This window comes from Bombus pyrosoma, linkage group LG16 (assembly GCF_014825855.1).
Source record: "Bombus pyrosoma isolate SC7728 linkage group LG16, ASM1482585v1, whole genome shotgun sequence".
Taxonomy (NCBI): domain Eukaryota; kingdom Metazoa; phylum Arthropoda; class Insecta; order Hymenoptera; family Apidae; genus Bombus; species Bombus pyrosoma.
Window position 1 is genome coordinate 1,482,726 of NC_057785.1, and position 12,258 is coordinate 1,494,983.

At 39.1% G+C, this 12,258-nt stretch overlaps 2 protein-coding genes across 8 annotated transcripts in view; one reads left to right on the plus strand and one right to left on the minus strand.

Annotated features, from left to right (window-relative positions):
* The window catches only part of LOC122576276 (midasin), a 133,315-nt gene that overhangs the window by 101,347 nt on the left and 19,710 nt on the right, over nucleotides 1-12,258 (minus strand). The window lies entirely within an intron of this gene.
* The window catches only part of LOC122576280, a 75,003-nt gene that overhangs the window by 59,024 nt on the left and 3,721 nt on the right, over nucleotides 1-12,258 (plus strand). For 3 of the 6 annotated variants that reach the window (XM_043746350.1, XM_043746349.1, XM_043746352.1), the window contains exons 5-8: nucleotides 415-669; nucleotides 5,659-5,763; nucleotides 8,110-8,292; nucleotides 11,005-11,304. In XM_043746350.1, the coding sequence (XP_043602285.1) occupies nucleotides 415-669; nucleotides 5,659-5,763; nucleotides 8,110-8,292; nucleotides 11,005-11,304 (843 nt within the window). The remainder of the gene's footprint in view (nucleotides 1-414; nucleotides 670-5,658; nucleotides 5,764-8,109; nucleotides 8,293-11,004; nucleotides 11,305-12,258) is intronic. The other 3 variants (XM_043746353.1, XM_043746351.1, XM_043746354.1) reach the window with 3 other exon arrangements.

The following is a 12,258-nucleotide window of genomic DNA, read 5'->3' on the forward strand; positions in this document are numbered from 1 at the left end:
TCTTGAACGTCTCTTGGCTACTTTAATGAACTATCTGGAACGTGCTACAGAATTTAATAACGCGTTTTTAATATAGCAATATTAGCTTCTAACATAAAACGCGAAATTTAATAAGACAAAGTGTGTTAGATTGTCCTGCGCGCAGAATTGTTCTGGAATTCCGCTGGAAACCTATGCATAGAAAGAGGAAAATTTGAAATAAACCAAGTCGATCTTAAGTTCATTTTCCTTTCATATCCTAACAATTCTCTTCCCATTGATTTCTTTCTTTGTCATCCAATACGAGTCTGGCTACAAAGTTCGAAGAAAACCGGCGACAAGTAGAAGCGTGTGAAAAATCACACGCCACATTTCACAGCTTCCAACAGACGTATCTAGTAGCACAAAGCCTCGTAAAGACGCGCTCTGTTTCAGTGCGTGTTATTCGGCACGTTCATGATATGGTTCGCGAGCATCACCATCAACTTGGGCCCGACATTTTTAAGCGGAGCGCTAGCCGCGAACACGGAATCGGGTCACAATGCACCGAGCTGCCCTCTGGTACATGGCCCATTCCGCCATTACATCCTAAACGTCCTCTGGATCGCCATCAATATGATTTGCGTCGCTCTCACCCTCATCCATCTTCGAAAACTGTACAAAGACCTGACCAAGGCGAACGTTGAAGCGGTACGTATCACTTTTCGCGTTTATTCTTCCAAATAAATGAGCTACTTCCACGCATGCTTCATCCCTTTTGCTCGCTAAATCGCTGCACGAGATCACGAGTTCGCCATTTTCGCGAATTATTGCGATTACACCGGAGAATCGGGTCAAAATGTTCCTCGGGGAATTATGGTGTTTCGCAGATTCGTTTCAAGTATAAAGAGAGAGATTACGCTGCTTTCCATCTTTATATCGGAGTTTTCCTTTATGAGTTTTGATTATGGTTATACAGGGTGACTCACAAGTACATGTTCATACTCTGCAGGATGGTGCGTGAAGGTTATTAAAACACTTTGACTGCCACGCCGAAATCACATGTTTCGCTGAATTGAAATCACAATACTCGCGCCACGGGAGTATTTTTATTATTCAAAACATATAATGGCAAAATAATAATAAATTTATGATGTAAGACAACATTCTTTCCCAATGGACCGTTTATCTTATTGGTGGTCACGGGTGATCATCGTTGCGCTTTGGTAACAATTGATAGTGACATATTATAACAAGGCTTCGTTTATTTCAACAAACCATTCGCTTTTGTTATTTCGTCATAGGCAAAACGTGCAGAATATATTGTTGAAACAGTATTATGATTATTTTTATGATTTCGAAGAAACGTTCGGCTGAAATGGTAGAGGTCCGCAAAGAAAATTATGTTTGTGATTAACCAATGGTAGTGGTGGATTACAAGAGAGGAAAATGTGCTGTAGATTTATCAGATCAAATGATAGCATATTCTACACCACATAGAAGAACCCTCAAGTGGTATGTAAAATTAGCTTTAGAGTTATTGTTAAATACATCAATTTCAAACGCGATGATACTCTCTAAACAAGCAACAAAAACAAAAATTAAGGTATCAGATTTTAGAATGACACTCGCAATGCACCTTACACAGTGCCATTCACCAGATCCGTCAAATATACTTATTCGAAAAATATTGCGACACGAAATGCAGAAGAAAGAAGGGCAAACGTACCTGGCACGAAAATTTTGCAGAGAGTGGTATAAAAAAATGTTAAACAATTAGGATCAAAAATTGCTAAAAATCGGAGGAAAAAGGCGACCACCTATTTTCCAGATTGTATTGATGAGTCACATTTATGTTCAAAGTGTTTTAACACAGTGCACCGTTAGATGCAACATTTCTTCTCATTTTTTTTTATTGATGTTCTAATAAAAATGTTTAATCGTTCAATGGGGCACTTTTTATTTCAAAGTATCTTCTATTTATCGGTTATATTCAAAATGCCCTAACTGCCAATTTTCATTCAATTTTTACAATTGTAAGAAGTTGAAGCGCTCCGGTCACCACTGACTACCGTGGCGTCACAGGAGAGACCGTGATGGGCCATATATGACCCACGTGGCAGTCAAAGTGTTAAAATGTAGAAATCAGTAAACGAATCGGCGATACATCGATAACTTGCTGACGTTGCGTACAATTACCGCATGATGTCTAGGTGATGTATAGTGAATATCATTTTTCGAATACAAGAGAGAAATCCAAACGGCACAATCTTCTCCACAGCACTTTAATACGAAGGATAAATGGAATTCCGATTTTTTCGTAACATCAACGTCTCTTCATTTTGGCTATTTGTGTTAACACTTAGCCAATCGAATAGGCAGATCTCCCCTCTGTGAAAACATCGCTGCGCAGGAAGATCTCCCTTTCTTGACTTTAGCGTTTTCCTTTTTTTTTTTTTGTTATTATCAGTTATTGTTTATCTGGAATTGTTGCCAATTAATTGCACCACTTTCTCTACTTTTATAAAGTACAGTATATAATAAAATTAAAATTAATTAAAAAGTTACGCAACAAGTTATGACTAAGTAAAGTTATAATCGAATGATACCACACTGTAAAAAAAAATATTAACATGCATTATGAATTTTTATTCTCACTTTTAAGTCCTGTTATTTATCTTTAGTCATCTTAAATGTTTTTAATTTTACCTATATCTTTTTATACTTTTAGTTTGATGTTGTTTATCAACAATATGTGAACTTATTTGTTTTTTTGGTAGTTCTAGATTAATATTAATTATGGATAAAGTCCTAATATTAGTTCACGATGCTTGAAAAAATGCGCGATGGACAGCGTCGTATAAGTTGGCTTGTCCGAGCGCGGTGCAAACGTATAACTCGCTGTGGCGCACGCGATTGGCTAGGTGTTAACACTTACCGTTTCACAGCATATCAAATTTTGCATTGTTTTTGGTAAACGACTAGAACAAATCTGACAAGTAAACGCTTCATCGAGAGACAGAAGCTTGCACAGATACCTTTTTTTCGTAGCCGCTTGAAGCGAACGATGTAAAAGAATAGCGTACGCTTTTGTTGCTTGGAAAATAATCCACCGATATAACATGTGTGTTACAGAAGTATTACGATAACACAAGTAGAATTTGACGTATTGAGCGCAATCCATGTCTGACTACAGAGAGACCAAGCTAGCGCCGTTCGTCAGTTCCTCTCTCTCTCTCTCTCCTTCTCTTTCACTTCCCGTCGTTAATTTCGCGTATCTGCCTCGTAAAGGAACGATACGAAGCGTTACGTACGCGTTGATTTCGGCGCAGCTTTGGTGCACCGATCGCAAAGCGAAAAATATTCGAACGATCTTTTATCGTAGGTGAATACGTAGCTAAAAACGATACTGCGGATGAAAATGTTTGATAATAGCCCAGAGCAGTATATTTCATTCAATTTTCATGAGTTTCTAAATTCGTTCGTTCCCAAGCTTCGTAATCCTCAAACATCAAAATTTCGAAGTTGCTCGATTCCGCACGATTTACGTCTATAAATTCCCATAACGTGGAAAGCCCGTATAAAGTCGTACAGGGCAAAATAAAACCATAAACCATATATTATATAAAAATTGCAATATTTTACAATTTAGTCGGATTTACTTGCGATCTTTTCCAACTTCGATATACCGGAGAGGACCATTTAAAAAAAGGTAAAACGCCATAAAAAAAAGTATATCTTAAAAGTATAATACCTTAATCCCACATTAAAATTAAACCTAAAACTCGTATTGGATTTTCTCACTTTACGTGGAAACTCGTTTACGATGCCAGCAAGTGCTTTCACGCTTAAACCAAAGTTTAGTTATAATATAAAATTAAAAATATAGAAGCGACTCTCTGTTTGATGACATTTTACCTTCTTAACACTTTACCGACCGATAGCCGATTAATCGGTTTTTTGTCGTCGACGTTTACCGACTGATAACCTGTTCATCGGTTTCTGATCGCCGACAATCTTTCTTATTATTTGAGCAGTAATTTGTTATTTACATACCTTGCTCAATTGCGTCAGTTGCGTTGCTTTGTAAGCTCCCACAGTTTTATACCGATTTGAAAAACTTACCGTTCGCGATGAACGAAACGAGTCTAAACCGAAACAGAGCCGGTGCGCGGGAGAACATGCGCCTCAGGACGTGCGTATGCTGTCGAACCGCTAGCGGTCGGTAAAGTGTTAAATAGCCTTTTTCGATATGTTGGAGTTTGAAAACAATCGAAGATATACAGCATTACCTGACAATTCTTCCAAAATGACGAGAATTCTCTGCATTTATTTCTGACTCGCGCACTATTTTTTCATCTTTCGCTGCAGTCACCGTGGCCCGGAAGAAATATTTTTACACTGGTTCATGAACGTGCAGAAAGAAGCCGACCAAAGTCTAATAAATTTCATCGATAGGAATCTATTAAGCGCTGTAGAACGCTGATAAAACGTTCAAAACGTTCTGTATAATACATAAAATACTTTCGCGAGACAGTGTACATGCTAAGTTCTACGAAACGTTGACTCAGAGCAAACACAAAGAATACTACGCCCTCTATAACTGAAACACGGTTTCCTGTCGATTTAACAGGTAGTTTGCTTTATTAACGCAAACGTCAGACACGGTGGCGACTGATTAGGCTGTAATTAGTAGCCACCGATTTCATTTTATTCAGCAAATTTGCCAATCCGCTTACCAGTTGAGCAAGTTGTAAGTCAATATTAATAGAAATGAGCGTTCGTTAAAACAACGAGAATTTAATGCAACAATGAACAGCGATGACTTGAAGCTGACAGTGGCTTGAAAAGCTAGAATTTTTATTACTAGTTTTTATTATTTTAACGGAATTTTTTTCCTATTATTATCATTATTATTTTTTTCTTTTCATTTTATTTTAGTGTAGTAGTTTTTAAGCGTAATTTTTAAATTCGAGTAGATTTACCGCTAAATTTAGAGAACGATTATTTGAATGGTAATGATTAATTTAGCATTTTTCTCGTAATTAGCAAAGTAAGGTAAAGAGGGAGTAATTAAGTTAGTGGAGTAATTTGATTTTCTAGAATTTGAAATCTTTTGCTTTAACTTGCTGTCGAAGTAGAATCGTTTTAGTGGAACCAGCAATTCAAAGCATAATTTTCCTTTTCTCTTGCGGTTTTCATAATTCGCATTTTTTTTAATTTTGCGACAAGGAAACAGTAGTCATTTTTTTTTAACCATGGAATTTCATTTTTCATTCTCTTAGTATTAAATATGAAAGTCGTTTTAGCGTGTAAATTAGAATTTTTTTCGTAGTTATTAAATTCTTTTACATAGCATGATATAGCGTATATAGTATACTAAAGTGTTTAAGTATAATTTGTTTATACAATTTGAACGATTAAATTACAATCTTTCTTTTTCAACAATCGTAGTAAAATTTTTTCTTCGTCCTTTTACGAATGAACATATCCCTCGAAGTTCTCAACTTTTTTCTCATAATCAATACGATTAATCCTCGTTTGTTATTAACAATTTTATTAAATTATTCAAAGTTTGATCGCACTGTGTACAAATATATTTCAGGGATTTGAGATAGAAAACACAAGGATTTTTGCTATCAATCGCACCAACGTAATTTTCCTTCATTTTCTACTGAAAATAATCGATTTTTGTATCAGGTAAAGGTAGCACTACTAACGATTCTCGTGAATACAACGGGTAACCAACAAACGAACGCGGTTCCTGAAAATTCTGCCGCATCTACGAACAGTGGCACGCCCAAGGTAATAACGAACAATAAATCACTCGCTATGAATCTGCTTCTCTTTAAAAAAAAAAAAAAAAAAAAACGCTGTTATTACGTGTCTCTTCGTAAAACCGTTCCTTAAAAATATGGACTTGCGTATTCAAGATACCATTCGTTGAAGATTCAATTATTTCGAAGAAATTTCTGTTCAAAATGTTTCTTTGCGAATTATCCAGCGTACGATTTTCTCTCTTGTAGAAAGCTTGCCGCATTCAAAACTCTAGGGAAAAAACAAAAGATTCATACGCTATCCGTTTCTCAAAATGCTATATGAACGTTTGAAAGAAACAACACATAACCTCACATATTCTGGAAATAAAGAACAGACAGAGAAACACGATCGACAATTTTATTCTCCAGCAGATTGAAAACTCCAAACTCGCCACATTTCGATAGATCCGGCATCTCCGACATGTAGCACAACATTTAAGAAAAGAGAGGATCTTACGATCGTATTCTCTACAAATCAAAGTGATAAAGAAAAAAACAAAAAAAAAAATAAAAATAAAAGCAACACCATGCAGAATATTATTTTTGCTTAGATTAAAACCCTGACACCCAGTGCTGTACGCACGGCCAGTTCATTTCTCCTGGTAACCTCATTTGCATTGTTCAACCGCGCCACCTCATTATCACAGACAGCCTCTGCAATACGTCCGACAATCGCGAGATACGTTCGAAAGGCAGCTCTAACCTGAGGATGGCTACAGACGGGTCGACCGACAAGAAATTTTACCAAGTCGCTTCGTGTACATGCAAATTTACAGTCGACTAGCTTAATCGACTAATTGTAAGCGGTCGTTCGGCAAGCAGCGCCAGGCGAAGAATCCGAAAGGAGCGCAAAATCGAAAAAGGTGAGTTCGCTGGTCGAACCTGCCAGTGAACCACTAGGTCCGGTCAAACGACCGCTTTCAAAATTTAATTCGAAGTTGTACATTCAGTGTCGTTTTTTCGCTCGTCTAACTTTATATTATACCAATTTCTCAATTCTTCTCAACACGTTGACTGCCACGTCAGCCGTGTTCGGGCGACAGCAAAGTTTCTAATGAGACCGCGTCATCCGTATTCGGGTGACGATTATTTGACTACTTGCGAAGGATCGTCGTAGATATTTGAGAAGATATTCCACAGGAAATAATAAAACTATTGAAATGTTATAGAAATAATACGAAAATGCTTTATTAAGAAAATTATTTAGAATGTAAAACTTTGAAGCATTCTGTACAAAGCTGAGTTTGGTCGGGACAATTTGGACAATAAGTTGTTGTTTTCTTTAAATTCTCCCGTATCTTTGATCGGTCCGTTCGACGTCTTTTATCTGCATGACATAGTTTGCATGCGCGTCTAGTACTTCTTCCGGAATCATTTTTCCGAACGGCGATATTATGCTGACTCCGTCGAAGACAAGGATTCTTTGCATTTTCAGACAATCCTAATAATTTCCCAGCTAATAATTCTCTAAATCTTCTAATATTTACATCCTTCCTTGTTGCAATTTTTTGATACAAGTAAGTTTATTATTTCGTCATCAACGTACAGCTCAAACACGTCATATGGATTGACATCGTCAGGTAATTGCCTAATGAGGCCGTCTGTCTCGGGGAAAGGAAATGACCTCTGCCAACCACTAAATTCATTCCATTCACCAAATTGAATTGCACTTTCCTCGGTATCGTCGGTTCTTCTTTCTTCCTCAATGACCAATTCTTGTAAGATCACGTCAACAGTATCTTCGTTACATTCAGTATCACTACGATTGCACTTATCAATATCCGAATCAGAATCAGACGATGTAATTCTATTTATATTTCTATTTCTAGGAAATCTGATTTCTTCCTCGTCGCTGCTATCCGAATTTGTGTAAGCCTCGTAAAAGCTTTCTTTGTCACTGCTCATTTGACTCGCTAAGAAATAAGTTTTCCATTTCTCTTCTCGACATTCTAACGAATTAGGGCAGAGATTTTAAGTTATCTAAAATATCGATGGGAGTACCTAGCAGAAAACGTTTGGTACTACGGCACGCGTGACCTGAAGGAGATTTCGTTGAAAACACAAGTGGCAATCAACGTGTTAATGTAAGAATTTACATGTAAATATATGCATATATGTATGTGTGTGTGTTGATACGTCGATGATCGAGCTACTCGACGCCAAATTTCCATTGACACGAGGCGACTCGCTAAAATTTCTCGTCGGTCTAACACCTGAGTCGACCCCTCTGCGGCCGCCCTGGAGGAGGAACAGCGTCGATCGGCGCAAAACGCTCTTCTAACGTCAGCGCATCTGGTTTCGTCGATCCGCTAAAAGGGAAGTATTGCTTCAGAGGAGCGGAGCGGCGGAGGAGCACCGGAAAATGAGGAATTACTTAAAGAGGATGGAGAGGGAGGGCGTGCAGAGGGTGAAGATGTTTCTGGTGGTCACCGCCGCGTACGGTATCCTTTGGGGACCACTGTTCTTCGTCACTCTGGTGAATCATCCTATCATCGGGAATCCAACTGGTTACGAGGTAATTGCGAAATCGCTCGCTAAATGACAGTTTTATGAAAATTCACGCCAACAAGTTCAAAGGACAAAAAGGCTGCACGAAAACAGGTAAAACTGACTCTATTGGTGTTGTTGCGTGACTCTTCACGCTCTCTCCATTCAGTCAGTTAAACCTCGTTTACATTGCACTACTACTTTTAGTTGAAACGATGAAACGATCCAATTGATCGAATCCAGCCGTGTAAATGATAATTTGAAACGACTCCTGCACGTTGAGCCAGAAATAGCCAATTCTTCTATCTCTGGTCGAACGATCAGGACGTTAATTCTTTCGAGGTAACGCGCTCTTTTTCGCCTTTTTTTCGAGATTCCTATCTTTTTACTGGTTTCTCTTATCTCTCAAAGTCGCCGAGATTAAAGAAACATTATGTTGCTTTTAGTATTAGGGTCGTCTACTTATATCCAGGTGTGTTATATCGCGGGTTTATGACACCGTGTACGTGGTTTACTTAAGATTTTAGTTTTGCTTTTAGTTTTATGTTAGCTTCGAGGACGCTCGAGTACTATGCGACTCCCTCTTCTTCACTGTTCTAAAACTGAAGATATCGAGGTTACGAGGGCTCATTCAATTGGCTGGCAGAAGCGGCGTAACCTTTTAAACAACGAATAAACGTCTAAACAACTTATTACAGTCAAACATATTACTTGCAATCTACTGCGTCCTTTCTTCTTATATCCAGGCGAAATTCAAATTTTCTACGATTCTTTTTAAGCATCGTTCACAGTAGACAAATAATTGTACGTATTGGGTTGGCAATTAAGTGACTGCGGATTTTGTCATTAGGTAGTATTGACAAAATCCGCAGTCACTTAGTTGCCAAGCCAATAATTCGATACAACGCTACTGTACACGTTGTAGCTGTTTGCTTAAATGGAACTTCGCGAGAAAGCAAAGAGTAAGACAATTTCATCATTTATGGATTCTGATTTAACGTCGAAGTCGTGTTTTCATAATTAAATGGATTCAAGTTGGGCGAATTCCTGGAGGAACAAGGGCCTCGTTAATTCAACACAGTTGCAATTAAGGCCACCTGACGTTATATCGAATCACCAAGATTCAACATCTTTAATTGCCGATGATTCTTTGCCTTCGATACGAAATATCCAATTTTTCTTAACGATTCTTCTCGCTAACAATTAACATCTTCCACTCTAATTTCTATTTCCACACGCAGACTAACCGAACGTACAGGAAACGCGTACATTGGAAAACCAGACTTTTCAAAGAATTGGACAAGAGATGGTTTCACAAAGCTACGTAGAATTTCACCGGAGAGTCTGGTTTCTGGTTGATCAGTTCACGTTTAGGTAGCCAAGAGCAGGCGAAATTTGATTTCAGAATTAGAAGAAAAATTACTGAAAAATCCTCCGACTCGAACAATGCCACAACACAGTCCTACTGCACTTTTCCTGTGTTTCACGCGAGCAAGCGCCAGTTTCTTTCAAACATCGACGCACAAGCTTTTCTAACGTGACAACCATTCACGAGCAACGGATACGCGCTGTCATTTCACTTCCTGGATGCACAATACAAATTCAAGTTCCACCTTCTCGCTCTTCTGTTTCAGTCACAAAGACCTCCATCTTCCTCTTCTTCTTCCTCTTTTTCTCGCGCGCTTCTCGTCTTTCTACAGCGAGATGCGAGAATAAGTTGGCCAGATCAAAGGCATTGATTAATAGCAAACGCGAATGCACTCAAAGTGGGAGATTATTCGTTGATCGTCAACTGTATCGAAAAAGAGGAAGTTTACTGTAAATCGAGTGAATTCAAGGTGAAGTAGATCTACGATAAAAATATGAAACCCGTTGTTTCATACGCATCGTACAAGAATTTCTAAGAACAAAGAAGTAACATTGCGCAAGAGTTCAAAACTGCCGTAAGTCAGGACAACGTCGTCCGCCTCATTTACGTGAATACGATCGTTTCAGCAATACCCCGTTAAGCGCCTCCTTTCCTCTTCCGAGTATTTTTATTCAAAAGCAAGTCGTTTGATCAGTTTCTCTATCGGTTTCCAGTCTTAGTATCGTCGTTCGTACAAAACACTGATAAAATGCCCTTAGACTAATTTCAGTTCTTTCCTCGAATCCAAGATATTCTTAATACGAGACACTTGAGCAAAGACGAAAGCAACTTGCTGAATATTTATTTTATTCGTGAGACTATTTACCGATAAACAATGAACTCAATGGATCAAGCGACAGATGAATATGGTCGATGAAGTTGTCTCAAACAGCCCAAATTGACCTGCTCAAATTGTCTCAAACAGGCAAAAATACAAGTTTCTCTAGTCTTCTGATTAGTAACACTTCTCCTTCGACTTTCTCACACCACAAAAACATTTAGCTTCTTCTCTTCCCATCACTCGATGAATGGCACCTCACATTTGCTGACGTTACCCTAACGTCTAACGTCTATGTAATTAGAATATTCGAGTGATCTTCTCGTACGAGTTTAAGTTTGGAGACCGTTTCACGAAGCTTTCCGGGAATATAAATTCAGCAAAAGTTTTAGAAAAAGTTTCAATTTGTTTGCCGATCCACCTAACGAATCCTCGACGCGTCAATTGGCTTAAAGATATTTGTAAACGCGCGAGCTAGAGCAGCTGCGTTCTAAGATCATACGAGTTGATAGAAATCGATCGTTTTTACAAACGTGGGCCAACGAAAATTCCAGGTGACTCTACATATCGCGTACATCCACGCATTCGCGAACCCGGTGCTCTTCCTCAGCATGCACCGCGGCCTACGTCAAGGCCTGTCGGAGTTTTTCTGCGGCTGCTGCGAGGTGATCGCCAGCTGGATTCTGGGTCCAAGCATCCCCGTGGAAAGCGTGCAGCCACCACGATACCACGAACCCATGGAGGCGGTGCCATCGCCGCCGGAACCACCGCTGGTGCAACCCGATGCGTGTCCGGATCTAACCGACGTGGCACTGCTGAAACCACCTTTGCCACCCACTGGCAAACATTTACTGGTATTTCAAAGAAACGCTTTCTCGCCACTTTCTACGTTTTCTATGACAGTCATCGCAGAATAGCATCGCAGAAAGAAGGTCACGTTGCTTTACGAGCTGCTGATACAACTTTGTTGCTTACGAAACGATCAAAGGGCTGGCTGCTATGGAGAAATGGCTTGTAGCTTTTGGCTTGTTAGAGAAGCTTCGCGCTCATTTCCTCTTATTTCTGCTTATTTGCGTAGACCGTGGATTTTCATCTGTTCGTGGGAAATTTGTTGATGCGAAAGTACGCGTAAAATGTCGAATGTACTCGTTGTAATATTCGCGTAATTCGATCGGCTTGCACGACGTTCCGTTTCTGTTGATCTATTGGATTGGCAACTAAGTGATTGCGGATTTTCTCATTAGGTGGTATTGACAAATACCGCAATCACTTAGTTGCCAACCCAATAAATATGAGTTTGCGCAAAGGACAGTTCAACTTCCTTTTATTTCTTATCTTTGTGTCAAATGATTAAAAGTTTGTCGAGTATTAGGTGCACAAACAGACGATTGCAAGCTTCCAGCGAAACTGGAAGTTTATTTAAAAGAAAATACAGCAAGTTCTTCCCGATCAAAGTATTCGCCATTGGTTTCTTTCCTAACTTCGAACCATCCATCAGCCAAGTGATGGATTTCATATCGGAGAAATGCCGCGTCTTCCGGCCGAGGTCCAATCGTCGAATTACTTTAGTATCTGATCCATTAATTGGAAATGGGTATTTGATAAGGAGAGTAACGTCTGGCGACTAAAGTAGCTGCTGCAACTCGTCTCAAACAACACTCGTTACGGTTTTTCATCGCAGAAGCAGTATGCGATCCAATGTTGTCATGGTTTGTTGGGCTGGCAACTAAGTGATTGCGGATTTTGTCAATACCACCTAATGACAAAATCCGCAATCACTTAGTTGCCAGCCCAATAATAGACGGTTT